This window comes from Elephas maximus, chromosome 10 (genome assembly GCF_024166365.1).
Source record: "Elephas maximus indicus isolate mEleMax1 chromosome 10, mEleMax1 primary haplotype, whole genome shotgun sequence".
Classification (NCBI taxonomy): Eukaryota; Metazoa; Chordata; class Mammalia; order Proboscidea; family Elephantidae; genus Elephas; species Elephas maximus.
This window is the reverse complement of record NC_064828.1, coordinates 102,263,476-102,289,068: the sequence shown is the minus strand read 5'-3', so window position 1 is coordinate 102,289,068 and position 25,593 is coordinate 102,263,476. Positions and strand designations below refer to the sequence as shown.

The 25,593-nt window shown below is 38.0% G+C and overlaps 1 protein-coding gene across 16 annotated transcripts in view; it reads left to right on the top strand.

Annotated features, from left to right (window-relative positions):
- The window catches only part of EML5 (EMAP like 5), a 170,793-nt gene that overhangs the window by 130,067 nt on the left and 15,133 nt on the right, over positions 1 to 25,593 (top strand). For 12 of the 16 annotated variants that reach the window (XR_007518849.1, XM_049897336.1, XM_049897334.1 and 9 more), the window contains 7 exons: positions 3,052 to 3,253; positions 3,904 to 4,030; positions 7,038 to 7,052; positions 11,315 to 11,393; positions 12,537 to 12,666; positions 14,486 to 14,584; positions 21,008 to 21,028. Coding sequence is in view for 15 of the 16 variants with exons in the window: in XM_049897336.1 (XP_049753293.1) it covers positions 3,052 to 3,253; positions 3,904 to 4,030; positions 7,038 to 7,052; positions 11,315 to 11,393; positions 12,537 to 12,666; positions 14,486 to 14,584; positions 21,008 to 21,028 (673 nt within the window). In the remaining variant the exon portion in view is untranslated. Of the gene's footprint in view, positions 1 to 3,051; positions 3,254 to 3,903; positions 4,031 to 7,037; positions 7,053 to 11,314; positions 11,394 to 12,536; positions 12,667 to 14,485; positions 14,585 to 21,007; positions 21,029 to 25,593 lie in introns of those variants that run through there. The other 4 variants (XM_049897337.1, XM_049897335.1, XM_049897349.1 and 1 more) reach the window with 3 other exon arrangements.

The window sequence follows — 25,593 nt, the reverse complement described above, 5'->3', positions numbered from 1 at the left end:
CAGGACAATGAATAAGGAAGACCAAAGAAGAATTGATGCCTTTGAATTATGGTTTGGCAATGAATATTGAATATACCGTGGACTGTCAGCAGAATGAACAAATTTGACTTGGAAGAAGTACAGCCAGAACCCTTAGAGGCAAGGGTAGTGAGACTTCTCTCATGTACTTTGGACCTGTTATCAGGAGGGACCAATCCCTGGAGAAGACATCATGCTTGGTAAAGTAGAGGGTCCCCCAAAGAGAGGAGAGAAAGAGCCTCAAAGAGATGGATTGACACATGGCTTCAGCAACGGGCTGAAGCATAGCAACAATTCCGAGGATGGCACAGGACTGGGCAGGGTTTCACTCTGTTGTACCTAGGCTCACTATCAGTCAGAATTGGCTCTACAGCACCTAACAACAGTAGATATAAATGCTTTAACCAGTTAAATACAAAAAACCTACAACACCTTTAAAATTAAACGTTAATTTAACATGATGAATGCTGTTATTTTGCTTGAACCAAAATGTACAGGTTCCTTATAGTGCTACATGCCTATGCTATTGTGTGCTGTGTGATGACTCGATTAATTCTCTTCACTTTTCTCTATTCACATTACTACAAAACGCTTGTCTGTAGGCCAGGAGGTCATTTTTTGCTTAGCACAAAAATAAAATTTATGTTTGGAGTCCAGATGTGTTTATTTCTTATTAATGTCGTAAATCAAGTTCTTACTTTAGGTGACAGGAAAGACAACACACAGTACAGGCGAGGTCAGCACAATTGGACTAAACCAAAAGCAAAGAAGTTTCCTGAATAAACCGAATGCTTCAAAGGCCAGCGTAGCAGTGGCAAGGGTTTAGGGACCATGGTTTCAGGGGACATCTAAGTCAATTGGCATGATAAAACCTATTAAGAAAACATTCTGCATCCCACTTTGGAGAGTGGCATCTGGGGTCTTAAATGCTAGCAAGCGGCCATCTAAGATGCATCAGTTGGTCTCAATCCACGTGGATCGAAGGAGAATGAAGAACGCCAAGGACACAAGCTAATTACAAGCCCAAAAGACAGAAAGGGCCACATAAACCAGAGACTGCATAAGATTGAGACCAGAAGAACTAAATGCTGCCCAGCTACAACCAATGACTGCCCTGACTGGGAATATAACAGAGAGCCCCTGAGGGAGCAGGAGAATAGTGGGATGCAGACCCCAAATTCTCATAAAAAGACCAGACTTAACGGTCTGACTGAGACTAGAAGGACCCCAGTGGTCATGGCCCCCAGACCTTCTGTTGGCCCAGGACATGAACCATTCCCAAATCCAACTCTTCACACCAGGATTGGACGGGACAGTGGATGGGAGAGGGATGCTGGTGAGGAGTGAGCTTCTTGGATCAGGTGGGCACTTGAGACTATGTTGGAATCTCCTGCCTAGAGGGGAGATGAGAAGGCAGAGGGGGTTAGAAGCTGATGATATGGACACAAAAAGAGTGGAGGGAGGGAGCGAGCTGTCTTATTAGAAGAGTAATTGTGAGTGTGTAGCAAGGTGTATATAAGTTTTTGTGTGAGAGACTGACTTGATTTGTAAACTTTCACTTAAAGCTCAATGAAAATTAAATAAATAAATCAAGTTCTATATTATAATCTGACACCAACACGATCTTAAGCCTGAGTCTGAAACAGGGCACTGGAATCATAGTATTCAGTACATGATAGTCCAAAATTGCTGCTCACATATTTTTAGATCAGCATTGAAATGAAAGCACAGATTTAAAAGTTCTAATAGAAAACTCAGGCACCCAAGAAAATATTTCACTGAGCCCTGTTTTAAATACACTTACGTGGTAGAAACTTAGTGGATAAGAATGCGTTCCAAACATTTTTTTGGTCAGTAATTCACCTCCAGCATTCCAGAGAGTTGTATGTGCCTTAGTAATGCATTCTAAGATATTGGTCTACAGATTCCTCCTTTACCTCACTGTAGCAAGAATCTCAAGATCTTTGGGAAACTACCTTCATACAGTGCTTTGATAACAGTTTCCCTGAGTTTAGAGTCTTCATTCCCAGAAAATGCAGTGACCCGTTATCACGGTGGTTTTTTTTTTTTTTTTAATTCTAACCCCCTTGAAAAGATGTCCACCTAAGCCCTACTTGTGATACATTGGTCTGAAATTTACTTATGTAACTTGGTCATGCTAGTTTTCTAAATATAAAAGTTGCCAGTGTCTATAACTTGGAGTTTTCTTGATATATATTCCTCTGTGTAATGCTTATAATGAATTAAAGTAAAAGGTGATTGATAATATAAATGATATTGATGGTATAAATATAAATGATTGATAATTTTTCATGAATATAGCCATGCCGTATATAGGCATTTATATCCTTATGTTCTCATTGTGTCTATTTCCTATAATGATATGCCAGCTTAATTATTTTTAATAGATACACACTAAACCCTGGTGGCATAGTGGTTAAGTGCTACAACTGCTAACTCAAGGGTCGGCAGTTCAAATCCGCCAGGCGCTCCTTGGAAAGTCTACGGGGCAGTTCTACTCTGTCCTATAGGGTCGTCACGAGTCGGAATCGACTCGACGGCACTGGGTTTGGTTTTTTTGTTTTTTATACCATAGATATATACTGTAACTATTACTCTATTGAACATTGAACGTGTTTTAAACTTCTTATTGCAATAAGTAAATGCTATGGTAAATATTTTTTCACACTTAACATTTTCTTAGCATAGGTCCCTAAAGGGGGGGTTGGTGAGTCAAAGGTAAGAACATTTTTATGCTTTTAATGCAGAGCACCAATTTGCTTTCCAAAAGAGTTGTGCCCATGGCACTAGCACTGGATGAAACTAGTAGTTTCATCCTGTCCTCATCAGATTTAGGAATTATTTTTTGTTCTACTGAGTTTCAGTATTTATGAGAAAATGCGTGAGAGTGTGTTTACAAGTTCTAATGATTCATTTCTAAACATATATTAAAAATGAAATAAAAGAAATAAATTAACGTTTTCAAATAAAATTTCTCAGAAAGATTATGATTGAATTTTTTTTCATCTTTAGGGAAAATTTGGAAACTTTAAGAGGTATGTGGCCCATAGTACACACGTCACAAATGTTCGCTGGACTTATGATGACAGCATGTTGGTTACCCTTGGAGGCACAGATATGTCTTTAATGGTTTGGACAAATGAAATGGAGGGCTATCGAGAAAAAAGGCCTTGTGATAGTGAAGAATCTGATATAGATTCTGAAGAAGACGGGGGTATGTCATTTTTAAATATTTTAACGAAAGTGTAGGAAACAATTTAGCAGAACTGATTTAAACTGCAGAAGTTAAAACAGGTATGATAAAGTTTGAATAATTGTGCTTTTAGTGTTTTGATTCTATTTAACACCAAAATTGGTTTTGTGACTTGAGATTAACAGGCTGGCATACGTTAATGACTTAGATGTGCTTCATCTACAAATGTAAGAAAATCACATTTTAAATAAGTACTGTTAAAATAAATTTTATACTATTGAACTTCATATTTTAAAAGAATTTGTATTTTTTTCTAATATATCAATTAATATCAGATCATTACAGAAAAGCTAGGAAGTACATTTGGTAATAAATTATCACAGTATCTTGGATCACCCCAGGGGTGATCTCTGTTAGCATTTTCAGATACATCCTTAGGGGTATGTGGATTTATTTACATAACATTTTTTATTGTTTATCTGCTATTATTACTTAATAATCATTAATCATTCTTCTACATAATTTATACTGCATGTTTTTCATAATTTGGCTAAAATGTAATTTATTTAACTTATTTTATATTCTTGATCGTTCTTGTATTCAGCTTATAAGATCATAATTGATCTTCCTCAGTTGTCACTTAGAGAATAACTTTTATATTTTCGTGGTAGGCTACGACAGTGATGTCACCAGGGAGAATGAAATCAGTTACACCATCAGAGCCTTATCAACCAATATTCGCCCGATGTTTGGAATCAAGCCTCATTTACAACAAAAAGAACCCTCAGCAGATGAGAGGTAACTATCAAATTTAACATTAGATGAAGAAAAAGACATTTGTATTAAAACTTGAATTTATTGTTTAATTAAATGGATTTCTTGCCAAAAAAAAAAACACCGAGGAACAGCTGTATTCTATTGCTTCAAACAGTTCCTGACACCACCTTGAAGACATGGCTTGTCTTTAAATACTTTTTGATGATGATACAGTCTTTTCAAGTGTCTTAGGGAATAATACTAGATATAAAATCTGTGTGATTAAGGTGATCTTACTGGCTAATGTTTATATATGTAAGTGATGGTGCTGGAGGAGATTTAATAAAAATTTAACCCAATGCCAAGTGCTTTTTAGGAAGCACGTGAACAGAGGAATGATTACATTTTGAAAAGGCCTTTGTATCCATGTACCTTTAATCAAGGATAACCGTTATCCCAAAATTTTCTCAAAAGAGGGGGTTGAAGTATAATTTGTCTTTAATGAGAATTATTGGTCTTTGTTTAGAATCAACAAGTAAAAAATAAGGGGAAAATAAGGATATGTGTGGAGCAAATTTATGAGAAGAGATGATTTTTAAAATCATTAGGTGCTTTTAAAATATTAGGGAAGTTGGACAACTATTAAGAGGCACATGCATCAGTGGATGGCATGGTGTTCAGAAGCAAAGAAGTTTTAAGAAACAATGAAGGAAAAATTATCCCGAAACAGCAATGAGGAATAAGAGGGAGTGGCAGGTAGGAATACAAGTGACCTCCTCTGTAGAAAGCCGTGATAGGGAAAGCTTCGTTATAAAACATTACAGTATTTGAGGGAAAGGTTAAAAATTAAAGGCAGTTCATTCACAGTTGAACAGGATTTGTGATAAATCCAAGTGAAGGAACAGCCTGAGAGTAGTGCCGAAGACTGTTGGAGCTCAGCTAGATAGAAATGATGTTACAAAAAGCATTGTATCTATAGGTATAATGTTCTGATGAAAGATGACCTTAGTAGGGTAAAATATAAGTTAGTGTTGGGAAAGGGGAGAACTAGAGATTCTGTGGAACTAACTGGCCCCAAACGTCCAAGGGAACTTCTAGGTATAATGTCGAGGTTGTGATCCTACCATAGCTCCCCTTCCAGGTGCCCCGTTTGCTGATGGTACCATATTGTACCTGTTGCCGTTGAGTCAATTCCAACTCATAGCGACCCTAGGGGACAGAGTAGAACTACCCTGTAGGGTGTCTAAGGAGTGGTTGGTGGGTTTGAACTGCCGACCTTTTGGTTACCAGCCAAGCTCTTAACTGCTGCACCACTAGGGATCCTTGCTGATGGAATACCTCAGATAAAAGCAAGTGCGAGTCACCTAAGGAAAAGGGTAGAGAAGTGACCATCCATGTTGTCAGCAGGTATAAAGAGGCAGAGTATTCAATAAGCGGTATGTTTTAAGAAGGCTGATCATATACTATGCCCTAAATACTTGTGCAGGATTCAAGTTGAAGACGTTTGGTACAAGGGAAATGGCTTGGTTTTTGGAGTCAGACAAGTGGGTTAACGTATTAGTTGGATGACATTGAAAAAATTGCTCATTCCCTCTAAACCACATTTTCTTCTGTGGTAAATGAGCATCATAATCCCAAATTTATGGAGTATTTCCAAATTTAAATGAAATAATGTATGTAAAGAACTTAGCAGGCTTTCGCCAAGGTACTCCTCCCTTGGTATACAACATGGAGTGACCTGAGAGATACTTGATTAAAACCGAAATGCTATTTCTAAAGTTAAATATTTACAAAGTAATTGATACTACATTTACTAATTAGAGAAATACATATAAGTATGGTCAGCAGTTCGAATCCACCAAGCGTTCCTTGGAAACTCGATCGGGCAGTTCTACTCTGTCTTGTAGGGTCCCTGTGAGTCGGAATCAACTCGACGGCAGTGGGTTTGGTTTTGTTTTTTTTTTTATGCAAATGTAAAGGTTCCTAATTGGAATATTTGCTGTAGAGTGCTTAATGTTATTTAAAGAAAATTATATCTCACATATAATGAAAAATGTTCTGTAGGGAAGGAAGGAGCTCCAGATAGTCCATAAATCTTTCATTTGTTATATCAAATTTTTAAAGAAAAATACCGTTTATCAGATAAATTTGATTTATTAGAAATTGTGCCCTAATCTTAATCTCATTCATGGTAAAACACTTCAATTTAAATTTCTTCCCTCATTGTCAAAGTGACCCAAGTTCTGACAGACGGATTTATTTTTACTACTCACAAAGAATGGGTGGCAGTGCCACAATTGTAATCTTTGCTATTACCTTGCATTTTTCACAGCTAACTTTTTCTAAATTATTTTTGGAATTATTTTTCATTTTCGTTTACTTTATAATTTCAATTCTACTTCTGCCAAGGCAGAAGTGAGTAATGTGACTCCTAGACAGCAGTCGTGATTATTGCTGCTATACTTCATTGTCAGGCATTAAGATTAGGAAGTGGAGGCTTTCAATATTTAGGATGTTTTGTTTTTACAAAATGAAAGAATCAAAGGAGATAAAAATTAAGAGGTGTTTCTTATTACCAGTTTTGAATGTATTTGTGAGGAGATAATGTGGTCTGTGTAAATAATTGTTTCATATTTTAAATATATTACTGCCATCAAAGGTGAAACAAAACACTTTATGAGCAGTTAAAACAAATACTTACCAATTTTTATCCACTTAACAGAAAGATGTTTCTAATAAGAATTGATTACTGTATTTGGTTGATACTTTTGTGGATTTTTTTTCATAAATGATGTTTTATGTTTTTCTATAAATGTTTTTAAAGCAAGTCTTCTATATTTAAAGTAGTTAATTGTCACTCGGATTTCCTTCCAGAGGCATTATTTTAAAAACGTACAAAGCAATTTGACATAAAATTTAGGTAGTTCTGTATTTCCTTAAAATTTTGTTGACATATCACTTCTATTCTGTTTAATAAACTGTTAAACATTTTTATTTATCATCAGTTTTCATATATATTTCTCCGTTTTTCCCCTTGCTCCTTTTGAAGGCAGGGAGTAGTAAGGTAAGTGTTTTATTAAAGAAAATATTTTATTCTAAAATTTAGTCTTTGTTCTGTTTTGGCGTTTATATTATTTTTAAGGTATTGATGTCTCTTTTCCTGTAAAACATTGAACTGTATTTGTCCAGAAAGAATTAGAAAATGAAATAGGACAAATTCTACAAAAGAGTTGCGTTTTTAGATACAGTATGTAGATGTTATTGTTTGAGAGTCTTCATTATAATAATCTGGTTTGTTAACAATTTTTCACAAACTCCTATACTGTAGAAAGTCTCAGGACCACGGCACCAGCACTTTTTGCCGTATGTGAAGAGCGGCTTTGCCTCTTTACGGAAGCCTTGCTCAGCCACGCAGGGGGTTTTCAGGTGATGCGGCTGCCTGTCAGCAGTCAGCAATCAAATAGCCACCATCGAAAGCAACCAACTTGCCCTGACCCAACCAACTTGCCCTGACCGTTTGATTCCTTTACAGTCAGCACAAGGGACATTGGAATTGTTTTCTCTGGACCTGTAACGTAGTTCTCTGGCCATCTATACTTCCTTAGCTTAGCCCTTTAGTGCCGCGCAGAGGGAGGTGGCTCTTTCACTTAGTGCTGTGGTGTACAGACACAATAATCTGCTGTGAGGCCTCTAATAGGGTACTGTTGAAGAAATTGTCGTTGACAATTGGATAAAAATAGAAAAGATACATATCAGGTTTGCAAATAAAACAAAATTTAGAAAAAGAGTTCATCTAAATTACAGAAAAAAATAGAATCATCTCCGTAGATGAGAACATGAGAATGAAACAGTGTTAAATTTAAGAGGAATAACATCTATCCTGCATTTTCTAGGTAGGCATGTGAAAATCTTGAGGTTTTAGTTGCTCAAGAGCTTAACATGAGTCCGGAGTATGGTATAACTTCTAAAAAGGCCCACTTAATCTTAGGCTGTTTTAACAGAAATGAAGAGTGCAGATCTAGCCTAATATCTAGAGTAATTTATTCAGAACTGACCTCTGAATTTAAAGGGGACATTGACATTTTATACTGGTCTAGAAGGAAGCACAGCATGAAGAAAGGTTGGGAAGCCACTTCATATAAAGATAAATTGCTCTGTCAATTGTTTAAGAACAAGAAAACTAAGGGGAGACATAATTGCTGTTTTGGATGTGAGTGACTCCTATGTGTAAGTACTCTCCCTATTGGAGTCCCTGGGCGGTGCAAACGGTTAACATACCCGTGCTACTGACCAAAAGGTTGGAAGTTAGGGTCCACCCAGAGGCACCTTGGAAGAAAGTCCTGGTGATCTGTGCCCAAAAACCAGCATTTGAAGACCCCTGGAGAGCACAGTTCTACTCTGACACCGAATATGGAGTCGCCCTCAGGCAGATGACTGAGGGCAGCTGGTTTTTACTGGAACCTCCCTATTACAAGCAGTGTTAGTGCAGAGTTTGGATAACCTCTTGTCACAGGTGCTATAAAGGTATGTTCTAGACCTGTAAAGGAGATTCCTAGACATCGGGGGAGGAGGATTAATGAGGTGACTTCTGTGATCCCGTCTGATTCTGTTTCAGTCATTATGCTATTAAGGAAAACTTTTAAAAGGTTGCTTCAATTATTCTCAAGATCCAAAATCCAGTGTGGTCCTGAAATCACTCACTCTGCTTTATGGGGTCGCTGTGAGTCGGAATCGACTCGACGGCAGTTTGTTTGGTTTGTTGGGTCAGAGTACGGGAGGCTTAGGCTCCTTAGATAATTTCCTTAGTAGTAGCCCCAGTGCCACCAACCTTTTAAATTAGTTGCTACCATTATACTGCCTTTTGGAAGAACAAAGATAAGCTTAGATATTTTGTTTGAAATTCACATTACATTGCATAAAAATAAGAATGGCGGGCTTTAACAACAAAGAACATACTGATGAATTCTCATTTATTTTTCTTGTCTTCTAATTTCCTGCTATTAATGGAGTAACTTAAGCCTTCTCTTACATGCAGCATGAAATAAAAATAGGCCTTTAATATATGCGGTATAGTTTATCTGCACTGGACTTGTCAAACGATTTTATAACAGGAAGTATTTTGCTAGTATTCTGCATTCAAATTTGTGTTGTCATCTTTTCTCTTCTTCACCTGCTGCTGAAAAGGGGTTCCAGGTAATCCTCTCTTTGCTATGCTTACAAGACCTAATTTTCTATTTTTATCATCTTCTATGTTTACCATTAATGACCTGTGTTGTTCGCTGTTCTTTGCCCACATTCAGCTTTTGTGATTTTTTTTTCCCCTTGGAGTTAGCATCACTGAAGGGAATAGCATCTTAATTATTGGGTTTACACTACATAAGTAACTGCTTTACCAAAACTTTATCCATTTAACTTGTATAATTATACAAGTTGTAAAATTTTATTTTAAACAGTAATATGACTTATATAAATGGTCTTTATAAAATTAAAACATTCTTAACTGTTGCAGAGGATGGTGTAGATAAAAAACGACCTGTTATTTGTCTGGATCCTCATTAAAGCTGCTGGGCAGTAACAGTGAGTAAAGTTACCAACAGCATTGACTTGAAGAACAGCCAAGGCTGCTACCGTTCTCCAAAAGTGTCCTAGCAGAAACATTTTAAAATGTTAAATACTATAAATTCAGTTCCATTTTTTCTTATGGACATTTCAAAAATATATATGAAGAAGATTTGAGACAAAAATTGCTGTGACAATTTTAAAAGTTGTTTTATATTCTTGATAAGTAATTTAATTTTTGTCACCGATCAGCCATGCCTCTGCACTACATATTGCCTTATATTACATATGAAAATACAACTCATATTGTGTGTTCAAGACGTGACACTTCATTTTTTAAATATGTATAGCTTGAAAATCATTTTGAAGATGTGTATATATTTTTATGTCTTTAATTTTATGAGACTCATAAATGTTGGATATTTTTCCACAGAAAAGTCAGTCTTTATCACTTCCTGATTTGTTATAAAATGAATATTAATCTAAAATTGGGGAAGTGGTTGATGTGTGATTTTGAATAAATTCATTGTTTAGGATATTAATATAATTATACAGGTTATTAATATAATTGGAAATAAAAATAATAAAGTAAATAGTATTTTTAAATATTAAAGAGTTTTAGGGAAGAGCTTCCACATTTAAATGGTTCAAATTGTGAACTCTATACCTGATGAAGGAGCCTGGTGGCACAATGATTAAGAGCCCAGGCTGCTAACCAAAAATTTGGCAGTTCAGATCCACCAACCACTCCTTGGAACCCCTATGGGACAGTTCTACTCTGTCCTATAGGGTCACTATGAATTGGAATCGACTCAATGGCAGCGGGTTTGGTTCTTTGGTTTTATGTAGGTAGAGCTGATAAATGTTTAGTAAGTAGGGAGAATAAGGGAAGGGGAGTCTGAGGCAGTAGTACTAGCCATTACCATTTACAGAGTGTTGTATGGTTTACAGTGCTCTGTGACTTTAAAGGAAACCCTGGTGGCGTAGTGGTTAAGTGCTGCGGCTGTTAACCAAGAGGTCGGCAGTTCAAATCTGTGTTCTATGGTTTACAATGCTCTGTGACTATAAAGGAAACCCTGGTGGTGTAGTGGTTAGGTGCTACGGCTGTTAACCAAGAGGTCGGCAGTTCAAATCCGCCAGCCACTCCTTGCAAACTCTACAGGAGAGTTCTACTCTGTCCTAAAGGGTCGCAATGAGTTAGAATCAACTTGATGGCAGTGGGTTTGGTTTTGGTTTGATGACTGTAAAATGTCTTGCGTGAGTAACCAATGGTGATGTCATTAACCAGTGCTAGGGACTTCAGGAGGCAGAGAAAGGAAAAAGCACTAAGGAGCAGATAATGAGTACAAGTTTGAACTCAGACATGATTTTTGTTGCCAACAATATAGAAAGTTCGTAGAAATACTATCAACATTCAATTCAAGAAGAGTATATTGATTACCTACCACGTTCAAGATAGCCTGTTAGAGCAGTGATCTAGGGCTTTGTTGATAATGCACGCCATCGAGAAACTTTCGAGTATGTTAACATTTGGGTATTAGTTTATAAATAAACTGCTCCCCTGCTATTTATATGATAAAACATACAGCAAGTAAAATAAAAGTTGTGTTTTTTTCTTTCCACCTAAGATAGAGGGCACAGTCTGTTGAGGAACGCAGAATGACTTCCTGTTTGTGAGGTGTGGCCAACATCTCTCTGGAGGACAGGAGAGGGAGGCTCAGGGAAGGGTGATGGGTGCCTGTCCTCATTCTCACTTCTCTGTTTCAGGCCCCCCGTGAGCAGGGCCCCACCACAGCCAGAGAAACTCCAGACAAACAATGTTGGCAAGAAAAAGAGACCCATAGAGGTGAGCAAAGCCCCTTTCCCAGTGTCAACTTGTACTTTAGTATGTATCCAGAATTTGTTTCCTTTTATAAAACATACAAGTTTTATCGTTTAGTTATCATGAAAATAAGCATATTGAATAATCTGTTTTGCTTGGTTGTGATAATTGATTGCTTAACTCTTACCCAAGTTTGAGTTTTTTATTAACCTTTGTTCCCTTTCTTTTTTTGCACTTGTCCTCTTTTACTTCTCCCTGAATAATACCCTGAATTGACCTGCGTCCTAAAGAACTTCTAAACTTAAATATACACAAATGATTTATTGCTGTTGGAAGCACAAACATTTTGACTGTGTCATACTTAGTGGTTTAAGCCTAGAAGTTAAAGATTGAATGCTTATGCCAAATCAGAAATGTTTACCCCTTATGATGTATTTACTTCAGGGTTCAGTGAAGGCTCTGCTTTTCCTTCTGTCTGTCTCTAAACAAAAAAACCTTCCACAATAAGTGAGGAATAAGGAAAGTTCTCTCAAACATTTCACGATCCCAGTATCAGCAGCAAGTAAGCAAACTGTGCTGAACCAGGTTGAAAACAGGGGTGGAGCTGTGGGAGGGGGATTACTGTGCCTCCTTCCCCGGCCAGCCCCCCAGCGTCAGTGAGATGGGCACTTCCGGGAGCGGAATTACCAGCCAGGACTCTAGAGTGCCTTGTCAGAGGCTCTGCTGGTCTTTGTCCACCGATGCTGAATGTGCCTTTTGGATCTTGAACATAATTTATCCTGAGTTATGTATGCGGATCAGATACTTGCTTAACGATGAATACAAATAGAAATATCCTTCTTCTGGACCCAAGAGGTATCTCAGTATTTACCTGACATCTTGAGAACTGAAATTTTGGGGATCAGATGAAATTATGATTCCTTTTTCCTTTAACTTTACGTAGATTAAAAGAATCAATAATCAAAGAACTGGAGGGTGTTTCTTAAAAATATGGAATGTGTATTTCAGCTGATGTCTAGCTTATCTTTAGGTTTCAAGTTTGTAAAATGAAATGCATCCTCTATTTTGACGAAAGACACTAGTACTATGTATAAAACAAAGTAATAGTGAAAGTTTAGACATGAAGAAGAATATAATTGTGTAACAGTTTTATCATTACTGTTGTAGGACCTTGTATTGGAGCTTGTTTTTGGCTATCGAGGCAGAGACTGTAGGAACAATGTTCACTATTTAAATGATGGTGATGACATAATTTATCACACGGCATCTGTTGGAATTCTGCACAATGTTGCTACAGGTAGGAAAACCTAATTCTCTACCTCCCACTTTTTTAAATTTTTATTTAGAAGCTAAAAATTCTTTTTGGACACAGTTGTTAAAACTATAAATAATTGAGTGATGGCGGGTGGGGGACTATTTTTATTGAGGCCTTAAAAGCAAAGCAAATTGAGTGTCTGTCACTCTGCTGATGATACCTTGTTTGATCCAAGAAGGTGAGAAGATATTTTTTGATATTTATTTAACCAATTGGATTGTTGAAGAGCAAATAAAGTTCTCCTAGCATCATTCGATGACCACAGTGTCATAGTCCCACTAGTGACATCAAGGCCTGAATTTTGAATTCAGCATGATCACATATAATTCAAACTTTATAGCCTAAGACAGGAGGTAAAAATAGAGTTCACCTTTCCTGATTTTTCCTCTGATAACTTCACTCTAAATGGGTAAAGAATAGATTATGTGAGTTACTACCCACCCCCCGCCCCCGGTCAATGTTAATCATTACTGTGATCTTTCTGCTTTAGTTTCCTAGAGAAAATGAGTCACCAGGATCACACAGAATCAGTGGCATTTTCCCGTTTAAAACTTGGGCCCTTTAACAAGCACTGCTTAGAGAGAAAATCCCCTTTATTTGAGGCTTCAGGTATCCTTCAAAGAGAATGAGAAAGACTAAGAAAAGACCAGAAAGGGATGAATGTGTAAATAAACTCTCATGTTTTACTTGTAATGTTCTTTGTTTTGAATTTCCTGAGTTAGAATTAATCACCTTTCTAATTGGGGGGGCTTGGGGGATGTGCCAAGAGGAGAGGCCAGAGGGGAGAATCGGCACCCGCTGCAGTTCTGATTTTCTGATTACTGGCTGTCTCGTGGGTTGGGGCCACATGGCTGTGTTCGTAGTCCTGGAACCATGGAGGTGTAAGGCAGCACTGAATAGCTGATCTGCCAACTTAGCCAGCAGCACGTATTTACTCTTTGCTCCTGCAACTGAATTTTCGGCCCTGGCAATTGGAGAAGTTTTAAAGTAATATTGTTTGTTTTAAATGTAATTGTTGAATTTTTTGTTTTGTTTTTGTTTTTCTTTTGGAAGACCTGTTATGTATGGTCCTTTATAATCTGGCCCTGGTGTAGTGTTCTGACCTCATTTCCTACGTCTCCATTTACTTGCTAAGCCTGCCTTTTCTCACCTGCTGTGGGTACTGCTGCCGTAGTCGGCTAAGGCCATTTCATTGTCACTACTGCATTACTGATGGAGTAATGCTGTTGACTCGGCACCTTTCCTTTGACAACAGAATAAACAGTGTAATAGACTGAGATTCAAAATCCTCCACCATTCTATTTCTAACTTGCCTTTTCAACCGTATTTCTCAATTTTCTTCTTCATGACTCATACTTCAGTCAAACAGCCTTTTATTTGTATACCCAGTGCTCTCCTGCCTCTGTGCCTTTGCTTAAGTTGTTTAAACTCTGCCTGGAATGCCTTTCACCACCCACCTTCACAATTACAGAATTTGCCTTAGTTAGTCCAGGAGTGCCATCTGCCTGTGATGATAATGGTCTTCTGCTCCAAATTCTCACAGCATTTCGATTCTTAACTCTCTTGTGGCACTTGGTGTATTCAGCCTTGGATGACATAGTTTATCCCTTTCAGTGCTCTAGCCCTTTAAAGACTTCTGATTCATTTTTCTGTCCTTATAATAATATACACATAGTAAGTGCTCAAAAATACGTATTAAATAAGCCAGTAACTTAGAGTATTTCGTTGTACTGAATAAGTTGCATTTGACTATTATACATTAAAGTTTTCAAACTTAATTCTCAAATTCTTCTTTTTATAGGGACTCAGAGTTTTTATCAGGAACATAATGATGACATTCTATGCCTCACTGTAAATCAGCATCCCAAGTTTATCAACATAGTGGCAACTGGCCAAGTAGGTATGTTTCTGTATTTTAAAAAAAGAAACCGTTTGAAACCATCTGTCTTGTTCAAATAAGTTCAGTATCCTAGGGGAAGGGAAATATGATGTATTTGTGGATTACTTAAAGTCCGTGTACAGAAAGCACACTGAATAATGTATTATTTGCTTCCAAATACTTTTCTCCCACTTTGGTCATCTGAATTGCTTCAAATAATTCAGAATTCAAAATAAACTATCTTGCAGTAGTTGAAGTAGTTGAATTTAGTCCTCTAGCAGAAACTTCTGGTCATCAAAAACATTTAAGTCTGCAGCAGAAAAAGCAGAAGGAAAGGATTGAGGAGGCAGTGGAAATAAGGGGAGACAAGAAGTGACTAGACTGTGAGGGGCAGAACCCACCCAACAGCTCTACAAAAGAACCCACCCAACAGCTCTACAAAAGAAAGTCCTGGCAAACTGCGTCCATAAAGATTATAGCCAAGAAAACCCTATGGAGCAGTTTTACTGTGTAACACATGGGATTGCCATGAGTTGGGGGACAGCTCACCAGCAGCTAACAACAACATGAATACTGCTTATAATAGATTTAGTTAACCAGCTATTCACAACTCTGGTGTTGTTTGTAAAAATGAATGAAATCATTGGGTTGGTTGGATCTCAGTGGCCTAAGGTAGCTTTCCAGGTGTCTTTTTCTTCTTGAATAAGATAAGCTTTTAATATCTGCATTTGTCACAAAAGTAATTAAATTGATCAGTCAGAAACTTGTTCTTTGTGTTGCCTGGCTCTGCAGTTATCCCCCATGTAGTTGTTGTTAGGTACCATCGAGTTAGTTCTGAAGCAACCCTGTGTACACCAGAACAGAACACTGCCCAGTCCTGCGCCATCCTCACAATTGTTGCTGTGTTTGAGTCCATCGTTGCAGCCATCGTATCAATCCGTCTCATTGAGGGTCTTCCTCTTTTTCGCTGACTCCCTACTTTACAAAGTATGATGTGCTTCTCAAGGAACTGGTCCCTACTGATAGCATGTCCAAAGTAAGTGAGACAAAGTCTCACCGTCCTCGCATCTAAGGAGCATTCTAGCTGTTTTTTTTCCGAGACAGATTTGTTCCATCTCCTGGCAGTCCATGGTATATTCAGTATTCTTCACCAACACCATAACTCAAAGGCATCAGTTCTTTTTCGGTCTCCTTATTCATTGTCCAGCTTTCACTTCCATATGAGGTGATTAAAAATACCATGGCCTGTGTCAGGTGCATCTTAGTCCTCAGAGTGACATCTTTGCTTTTTTAACACTTTAAAGAGGTCTTTTGCAACAGATTTGCCCAGTGCAGTATGTAGTTTGATTTTCTGACTGTTGCTTCTGTGTTATGCCACATAAATCCTTGTATTTTTCCTTTCTCTAGAGTGTTCTACTTTTAAAAGAAAATAGACCATTAATCCACCCATTATATATAAAATATTCTAATCCTTGCATATAAACACGTATGTCTAACCCCCGTTTAAGGAGCCGTGGTGGCACAGTGGTTAAGTGTTCAGCTGCCAACCAGAAGGTAATCAGTTTGAACCCACCAGCCACCCCCCAGGAGAAAAGAGCTAGTGATCTGCTTCCATAAAGATTACAGCCAAGGAAACCCTGTGGTTTCTGTCATATAGGGTCTCTGTGAATCAGAACTGACTCGATGGCACACAACAACAGCAACCACCCCTGTTTGTGCTAAAGTTTTTTTAAAATGAAGCTTTATTTTCACTCTGCATGAGGAGCAAAGCCCAGCTTTTAATGGAAGAGAAGCCATGTTACCATTTTGGTCATCAAAGCACCCAGCTCAGTGCCTGTGGTACATAGTTATTGCTTACTTAAAGTTTACTGAGTAAATTCATTCATTCAGCAAATTTTATTGAGCACCTACTGTTTGTGAGGTATTGTTTTCATGCTGGGCATATAAGCAGCTTACAAAAAAGACGAAACCCCTGTATTCACATTCTGTGAATAGAATTCTAGAGGGCATGTTTCATTTCTCAACTTTGATCTTTTTCCCCTTCTTTACCCTCCTATTTCTCTGTTAAGCAAATTTATTTAATATATTACTGCTGCAGTTTCTCTTTTAGTTAAGAAATGTCATGCTCTTTTCCCCACTTTATTCTCTTTATTTTGAAAGGCAATGCTATAGGGTATGTGGAATGGCCAATCACCACCCCCTCTCTCTCCAAGTCAATGTCTGGGTAGTACATGGGACAGAGGTGGATTTTAGAACATGCATGTAGGCCTGTCTTTGCTCCCTTCCCTACTAGTACCCTTCCACAAAAGAGATAACAGAAGTTCTTTGCTAATGACTAAATTGGAAACCCTGGTGGCATAGTGGTTAAGCACTACGGCTGCTAACCAAAAGGTCAGTAGTTTGAATCTGCCAGGCGCTCCTTGGAAACTCTATAGGGCAGTTCTGCTCTGCCCTATAGGGCCGCTATGAGTCAAAATCGGCTCGACGGCAGTGGGTTTGGTTTGGAATGACTAAATTAAGTGTAAGATAGACTCAAGGGGAGACCGAAGCGTGAGGAGGGACTTTTCTCTTCTGAACCTAAAGAGAATTGTATCAGTAGTTACTTTGCTTTCAAGCTTGTTTAATACCCACAAAGCACAAGATCCTATTTAAAATATTTGTAGTTCTTCTACCATACAACCCAGAAATCCCACTCCTCGGAATATACCCTAGAGAAATAAGAGCCTTCACACAAACAGATATATGCACACCCATGTTTATTGCAGCTCTGTTTACAATAGCAAAAAGCTGGAAGCAACCAAGATGTCCATCAACGGATGAATGGTTAAATAAATTGTGGTATATTCACACAATGGAATACTACGCATCGATAAAGAACAGTGACGAATCTGTGAAACATTTCATAACATGGAGGAACCTGGAAGGCATTATGCTGAGCGAAATGAGTCAGAGGCAAAAGGACAAATATTGTATAAGACCACTATTATAAGATCTTGAGAAACAGTATAAACTGAGAAGAACACATACTTTTGTGGTTACGAGGAGGGGAGGGAGGGAGGGTGGGAGAGAGTTTTTTGCTGATTAGTTAGTAGATAAGAACTACTTTAGGTGAAGGGAAGGACAATACTCAATACACAGAAGGTCAGCTCAAATGGACTGGACCAAAAGCAAAGAAGTTTCCGGGATAAACTGAATGCTTCAAAGGTCACCGAAGCAAGGGCGGGGGTTTGGGGACTATGGCTTAAGGGGACTTCTAAGTCAATTGGCAAAATAATACTATTATGAAAACATTCTGCATCCTACTTTGAAATGTGGCATCTGGGGTCTTAAATGCTAACAAGCGGCCATCTAAGATGCATCAATTGGTCTCAACCCACCTGGATCAAAGGAGAATGAAGAGCACCAAGGTCACACAACAACTATGAGCCCAAGAGACAGAAAGGGCCACATGAACCAGAGACTTACATCATCCTGAGACCAGAAGAACTAGATGGTGCCCGGCCACAACCGATGACTGCCCTGACAGGAGCACAACAGAGAACCCCTGAGGGAGCAGGAGAATAGTGGGATGCAGACCCCAAATTCTCATAAAAAGACCAGACTTAATGGTCCGACTGAGACTAGAGGAATCCCGGCGGTCATGGTCCCCAAACCTTCTGTTGGCCCAGGACAGGAACCATTCCCAAAGACAACTCATCAGACATGGAAGGGACTGGACAATGGGTTGGAGAGAGATGCTGATGAAGAGTGAGCTACTTGTATCAGGTGGACACTCGAGACTGTGTTGGCATCTCCTGTCTGGAGGGGAGATGGGAGAGTAGAGAGGGTTAGAAACTGGCAAAATTGTTAGAAAAGGAGAGACTGGAAGGGCTGACTCATTAGGGGGAGAGTAAGTGGGAGTATGGAGTAAGGTGTATATAAGCTTATACGTGACAGACTGACTTGATTTGTAAACGTTCACTTAAAGCACAATAAAAATTATTAAAAAATATATATATTTGTAGTTCTTTTTCTTAAAAAATTAAATAGATGATAGAGGAATTGAAATGTTTGCTTTTGTGATAGTTTAGCCAGTTACACTCAAATTTTCTTTTCCCTGTTCAGAACCTTGGAACCTCAGGGCCAAATATATCATTTTGTCCAGCCCGTATTAGGTGCTTCCATCTCCCCATCACACCTCTGATAAAGGTTCTCCTACACGTGTTTGAACACTGCCACCACTTGCTGCCTGATGAAGTAGTCTAACCCCTCCTTTAAAATGCTTCTTCATATGGAACAGAAATCTGCCTGTCTGTGAGTGCTGTTCATTGGTCCTCATTCTGGAGGCACCTAGAACATGCAATCGTTTATTCCCATGGCATTATCCTCAAGTATTTGGAGACAGCTATCATATTCTCCCTGCGTCTCATCTAGTACTGTCCTTAGACCCAGGCAAGAGGGGCTTCTGTTCTAAGCTCCATGCTTTGGAAAGCCACTGTGGACATCCTCCAGATATGCTCCATGGAGCAAGAAGTCCATGAGAACAGTGGAATTGCTCTTCGTGGGGGGCCTACCTCCCCACCTACCTACCCAACTCGCCTCTTTCTAAACTGTGCTCTGGAATCCGAAACCCCAGAATTCTCTGCCAAAGGTCCTGAACTTACTTCTGGCCTACACAAGCTTCTTCCCTGAGCCCATCCTCCCAAGTACAGATAGACTGCACAGCCAGTGCGTGCAATCCTAAAGGATGGCCAAGGGGCAGCTGTTCATTGGGGTGGATGTGGATGGAGTTTAGATGGGTAACCCACATATGAGCTTTCCTGGCCACTTGTGGTGTGGATGAAGCTGGGAGGAGGAAGTAAAGGGGACAGGCCAAGGCTGCCTCATGCTGCCCTAAACTCCGAGAAGCTCTAATTTGAGCTAAGCCTTCCAGGTCATTATAGAGGTGTACTTGTCAATATAGGAGGATAGAACATATTTCATTTAACAGTTTTAGCTTGAGTGATAATTTTAAAATATATCTGTGATATTTAGGCCTTCGTTCATACTCTTGCTCCAGGCCCTGTAGATATTCAGGGGCAAACCTGACCTTGTCCAAATCAAATCCCCGGTCTTTCAACCATTCTTTGTGGGGCAGAGTTTGAAGGCCTCTTACCATTTGGTTGTTATCAGAGCATGTTCAGAAATAAAAACAGTATTTCTTGTGTGGTCTGCCCAAGTACTTTATTATTTTCCTTCATCTATTCCAAGTCAAGACACCATGGGCCTACATTATCAATATGTCCCTTGAAATCATTATTTCATAGGATATAAGGCTCTGCCAAAGCAAAAAACAATCAACTATCTTCAAGGGATTCCTAGACTTTTACTCCTTTCTTTCTTGGTAAAAAATTTTACTTCTTTACCCAATAGAGGGTCCCAGACAGAGCTGGAAAAAAAGTAAAACAAAATTCTAACACGCAAAAAAAGACCAGACTTACTGGCCTGACAGGGACTGGAGAAACCCCAAGAGTATAGCCCCTGGACACCTTTTTAGCTCAGTAATTAAGTTAGTCCTGAGGATCACCCTTCAGCCAAAGATTAGACAGGCCCATAAAACAAAATGAGACTAAAGGGGCACAACAGCCCAGGGGCAAGGCCTAGAAGGCAGGAGGGGACAGGAAAACTGGTAATAGGGAAACCAAGGTCGAGAAGAGGACAGTGTTGACATGTTGTGGGGTTCGTAACCAATGTCACAAAACAGTATGTGTACTAAGTGTTTAATGAGAAGTTAGTTTGTTCTGTAAACCTTCATCTAAAGTACAATAATTAAAAAAAAATTTTGCTTCTAAAATTTTGGTTGATAGATATTTCCACCACAAATATAATGAGCATAGGCTTTCAAGGTTCCTTTCTTGGCAGTCTTTTATTCATAAAAAAAATTTTAGTTAAAATAAAAATGCTTGAGAAAAGGGTTAATTTGTAGGCTGAATTAAGAACTTTTTCTTTCTTGACTTACATGGTAACCTTTGACATCATTTCTCTCAGAAAATTTAGGTCTCCTTCCCTGTAAATAGAAATGCATTGAAACTCATAAGGTCCTTTAAGAGTGCACTTTGTAACCTAAAACAAAGGCCATATCAATTAAAATCATATAAATAATTTTTTAATGTTATTAAAATTTCACATAACTCATTAAATGCAAAGAAAATAAAGTTTTGACCCAAAGAAAGATTGAAAGGTGAAACATAGAATGTTAATATGTATGTGGAGTTGAAATGAGTATACTATTTTTGTGACCTCATAAGCAATTTACTAAATTTAATGTAATAAAATGAATGATACATATATATAATATTTTATTACTTAAATTATTTTTAAATGATCTTTTTTATAATAATTGAGTTTTTGCAAAGTTTACTTTTGGTGTTTATATTATTTATGGATTTTTTTTTTTTTTTTTTTTTTGCTGCTTTTCCATTATAGGTGATTCAGCAGACATGTCAGGTAAGGAAAATTAAACATTTTCTGTTTTAATTATCATACCATATTCCATTATGATAGCCCAAATTTTTATAGATTAATAAGACGCTTCAACCTATTTTGTGATTTTTTAAAATGAAAACGACATCGTTACGATATAATGACAGTGAACACGATCTGCAATAATGATAGTAGTTTTGTCTTTTAAATCTAATAAATTTTGACCTTTTAAGTGTGCCCAGCATTGTTATAAGGACTGTATATATATATTCACTCATTTAATTGTCACAAGAATTCTTACCTATCAATATTATATGAATATTATATTATATGAATGGTAGGAGGTGGAATTGGGATTAAAGCTTATTCTTAAATGTAAATCATTCAATTTTATTGCCTAAGAATAAAATGTTTTTTAACTTTAAAAATTATATATTTTCTATGTACTATCTCAGTTATGTGGATCATAACAAATTATGGATAACATTGCAAAGACTGGGAATTGCAGAACACCAAATTGTGCTCATGAGGAACCTGTACATAGATCAAGAGGCAGTTGTTTGGACAGAACAAGGGGATACTGCGTGGTTTAAAAGAAAGGTGTGCGTCAGGGTTTTATCCTTTCATCATACTTATTCAGTCTGTATGCTGAGCAAATAATCCAAGAAACTGGATGATATGAAGAAGAATGGGGCATCAGGATTGGAGGAGGACTCATTAACAGCCTGTGATATGCAGATGACACTATCTTGCTTGCAGAAAGTAAAGAGGACTTGAAACACTTACTGATGAAGATCAAAGACCACAGCCTTCAGTATGGATTACACCTCAACATAAAGAAAACAAAAATCCTCACAACTGGACAAATAAACAACGTCATGGTAAATGGAGAAAAGATTGAAGTTGTCAAGGATTTCATTTTACTTGGATCCACAATCAACACCCTTGGAAACAGCAGTCAAGAAATGCAAACAACGCATTGCATTAGGCAAATCCTCTGCACAAGGCCTCTTTAAAGTTTTAAAAAATAAAAGATGTCACTTTAAGCATTAAGGTAAACCTCACCCAAGCCATGGTGTTTTCAGTCACCTCATATGCATGCAAAAACTGGACAACGAGTAAAGAAGACCGAAGAATAATTGATGCATTTGAATTATGGTGTTGGCAAAGAATATTGAATATACCACGGACTGCCAGAAAAACGAACAGATCTGTCTTGGAAGCAAGGATGGCAAGACTTCATCTCACATACTTTGGACATGTTGTCAGGAAGGACCAGTCCTTGGAAAAGGACATCATGCTTGGTAGAGGGTCAGTGAAAAAGAGGAAGACCCTCAACGAGATGAATTGACACAGTGGCTGCAACAATGGGCTCAAGCCTAATAATGATTGTGAAGATGGTGCAGGACTGGGCAGTGTTTAGTTCTGTTGTACATGGGGTCGCTAGTCAGAACCCACTCGACAGCACCTAATAACAACAACATCTATTTAAACCAAAAGGTTGGCAGTTTGAATCCATTAGCCACTCCCTGGAAACCCTATGAGGCAGTGCTAGTCTGTTCTATAGGGTCACCGTGAGTTGGAATCAACTCGATGGCAGTGAGATCTGTGTAAAAAGACATTTTGAAGATTGAAATGAGTAAAATCTTACTACACATCAGCTCAGCATTAAAAAGTGAGCATGTACAATAGAGTTTGAGGAGAACTCTAATTTCGAACCTCAGTTAAGCAAACAAAAGGTTATCCCTCAAAATATTCCATTCTTTTTATTAGATGTATTGCAAAGTTTTTCTTTATTATATTTTCAGTTTTGTCAATAAAAATGTTGTGGACATTTGTTTTCTCTCGTATAAAAACAAACAAACAAAAAAACCCGTTGCCATTAAGTTGGTGTTATATAAGTACCTGCATAATATCTTCAATTTTGCTTCTTATCTGGCCCTTAGAAGATAAAGTTTGCCGACCCTTGCTCTAGAGGGAGACAGAGAATAAATAAGTTTTTTAAAAATAACGTGATGATTTGAGATGGCAATAAATAAAATAAAAACATGAAACAAGGTGATAGCAATAAAACCCAAAAGTGGGTCCCCCTTCCCCCCACCACATGGGTGATGACATTCAGCTAAGCCAAGCATGATACAGAAAAATTATAGCCAAAGGTGACCTGAAGCAGTGGTTCCAGGCTGAAGCCTGTTTTGGGGGTTCCATGATCACTCACCTATTCCCCCAGAAGGACTCACAGGACCCAGCGCATGGGAAAATGAATGAAGATGGGGTCCAGAGCAAAGTGGAAGGATTGGCATCTGATAGGAACAGCGACACTTTAGCCACAGACAAAGAAGGAATGGGGTATAGGTACAAATGCAAGAAGATACAGTAAGTTTAGAGGTGGGAAAATAGGGACGCTCCTGTCTGATGACTTCTATTTCTTTCATCAGCTGAGAGTGAGGAGGTGCGGAAGTGGGCGTTCTGGAGAGGATTAAGTTTTGAAACTGTCACTTTGGAATGTGGGAGAATAAATACATATGTTAGAAAAGATACGGTATAACTATCATTTGGATGCATTAGATATGTTTTCAGAGGACACTATGGGAACATCTTTTGTCCTTGACAAAGCTATGTCAGTCCACCTAAGACTCTGGAGCTAAGAATTTGAAAATTTTGATCCTTACGGAGATTCAAGGAATGAGTGCTGTCATAAGCCCTAGTGACTCTGTCTTGAATAGGCAGTTTTCCGTTAACTGTCTTTAGTGTCCTCTGTGTGCCCTTTACAACAGAAGACTCTGTACTCAGAGCCCATCACCAGGGTTCCATAAGGAAATATATTAGCAAACTAAAGTCAAGAGGGAGGGTGGTCTCCTGAGTTTGCTCATTCAGGAACTCCACAATGTCATCCAGAACCCAGGTACTTTTCATCTCTTCCAGGCTACCATCCACAGCATTGGCTTCACTCATAAGATGGTTGCATTTGTGTCACGCAACGGCTGCAGGTCGCAGTGGGAGTTACATACTTCCTTGCATTCAACCAGTGGAGAAAGGGAAAAAACCCTTTTCAGAACCATGACCTAAAAATCCTTCCTTTTAGTCTGATTAAGTCACTTTAGGACACACATCAAACCACGTACTAAGAAGATGCCAGGGGAATGCCATGTGCCGATGGGCTTCAATCTGGGTTACTGCACTAAATCGCCGATATGGGTGGTGGGAGAGAGGGGGCAAAGGGAGTGTTGTCACAGTGGGCGCAAACTAACCAGGTTTCCCCCTCCAGTGTGCAGTTTGTTTTCCCTGAATCACACTTCCGCTTCCTCTCAATACATGGTAACCCACAAGAAGTGGGGGGTAAGGGTAGCATCGTGGATGGCCATTTTCAAATTACAGAAGAAAATAAAATATACTTAATTTAATCTTTTTTAGTAATTTAGGGAGGCCCTGAGAATTTACAGTAATTTTAATTTCAAATACTGTTACTGATGTAAATTTAGAACACTCTAAATGTGTAGCCATCTTACAACACAGACACATATATACGTTTTACAACGTAAATTCCTGGTATCTGTTTCTTGCCATCTCACTGAGCTTTTTAGAAGCATATGAAAAGTTCAGTAATTCAATTTATGGAACATTACTTGCTGTTTAAATTTTAGATAAATGGAACTCTTTGTAATTTGTGGTATATGAAATTTGGAGGCAAAAATAACTGAGTGATGTTTCTTGAAAATCTGCATACCTCATCACGTTTTGGCAAATATAGTGTATGGACTGCTCAGAGGTGCTTTTTGTAAACATATTACAATGCTTCTATATGTATCACTGGCAAAAAAAAGTTACAGAGTGATCCACTACCACATACGAACATTTTTAATTTAAATTACGCTCAACTGCTAACTGAAAGGTTGGTGTTTTGAACGCACTCAGCAGCTCCATGGAAATAAGACCTAGTAGCCTGCTCCTGTAAAGATCACAGCCTAGGAAACCTGTGGGGGCAGTTCTACTCTGAATGTACTGAACGTACCCCAATTTTTAATGTAATTATTGTGTAATATTTGAAAATCGACTTGACAGCACATGACAACAGCATTCCTTATTGAGATGAATATTAGCTGTGCCTCACAGTACTTTGACTCTTAGTCAGTGGGGAACGTTTGTAATTTTTGTCCAGCACTTAAATTCAATATTTAAATTATGTTGATTAGTCTTTTACAAATAAATGCCCTATTTTATTACAGGGTAAACTTTTATATCTAGTTCCATATAATTTTGATTTTTTTACAGTTGCATTAAATCTTTTAACAAGTTTTACTCAGTATACTCAAATTTAGGTATCTGGTTTAATACTTTTTAGCTGTTTTATTTGAAGAGCTGTTAGATTTAGTTTATCAAATTGTGTATTATAAATAGCAGATGGTGTACAATATAGTCTAAATTTATCAGAATATTTTCTTTAGAGACCAAAATTTCTTTCTGCATTGAATTATTTTCTTCAGGGCAGCTTACCCTATTAATACTTTTCTGCAATATTTATGACAGATTTATAATTCAGAGTAAATACAATTTAGTATTTTACGTTATGTTCTGAGACCAAATTACGT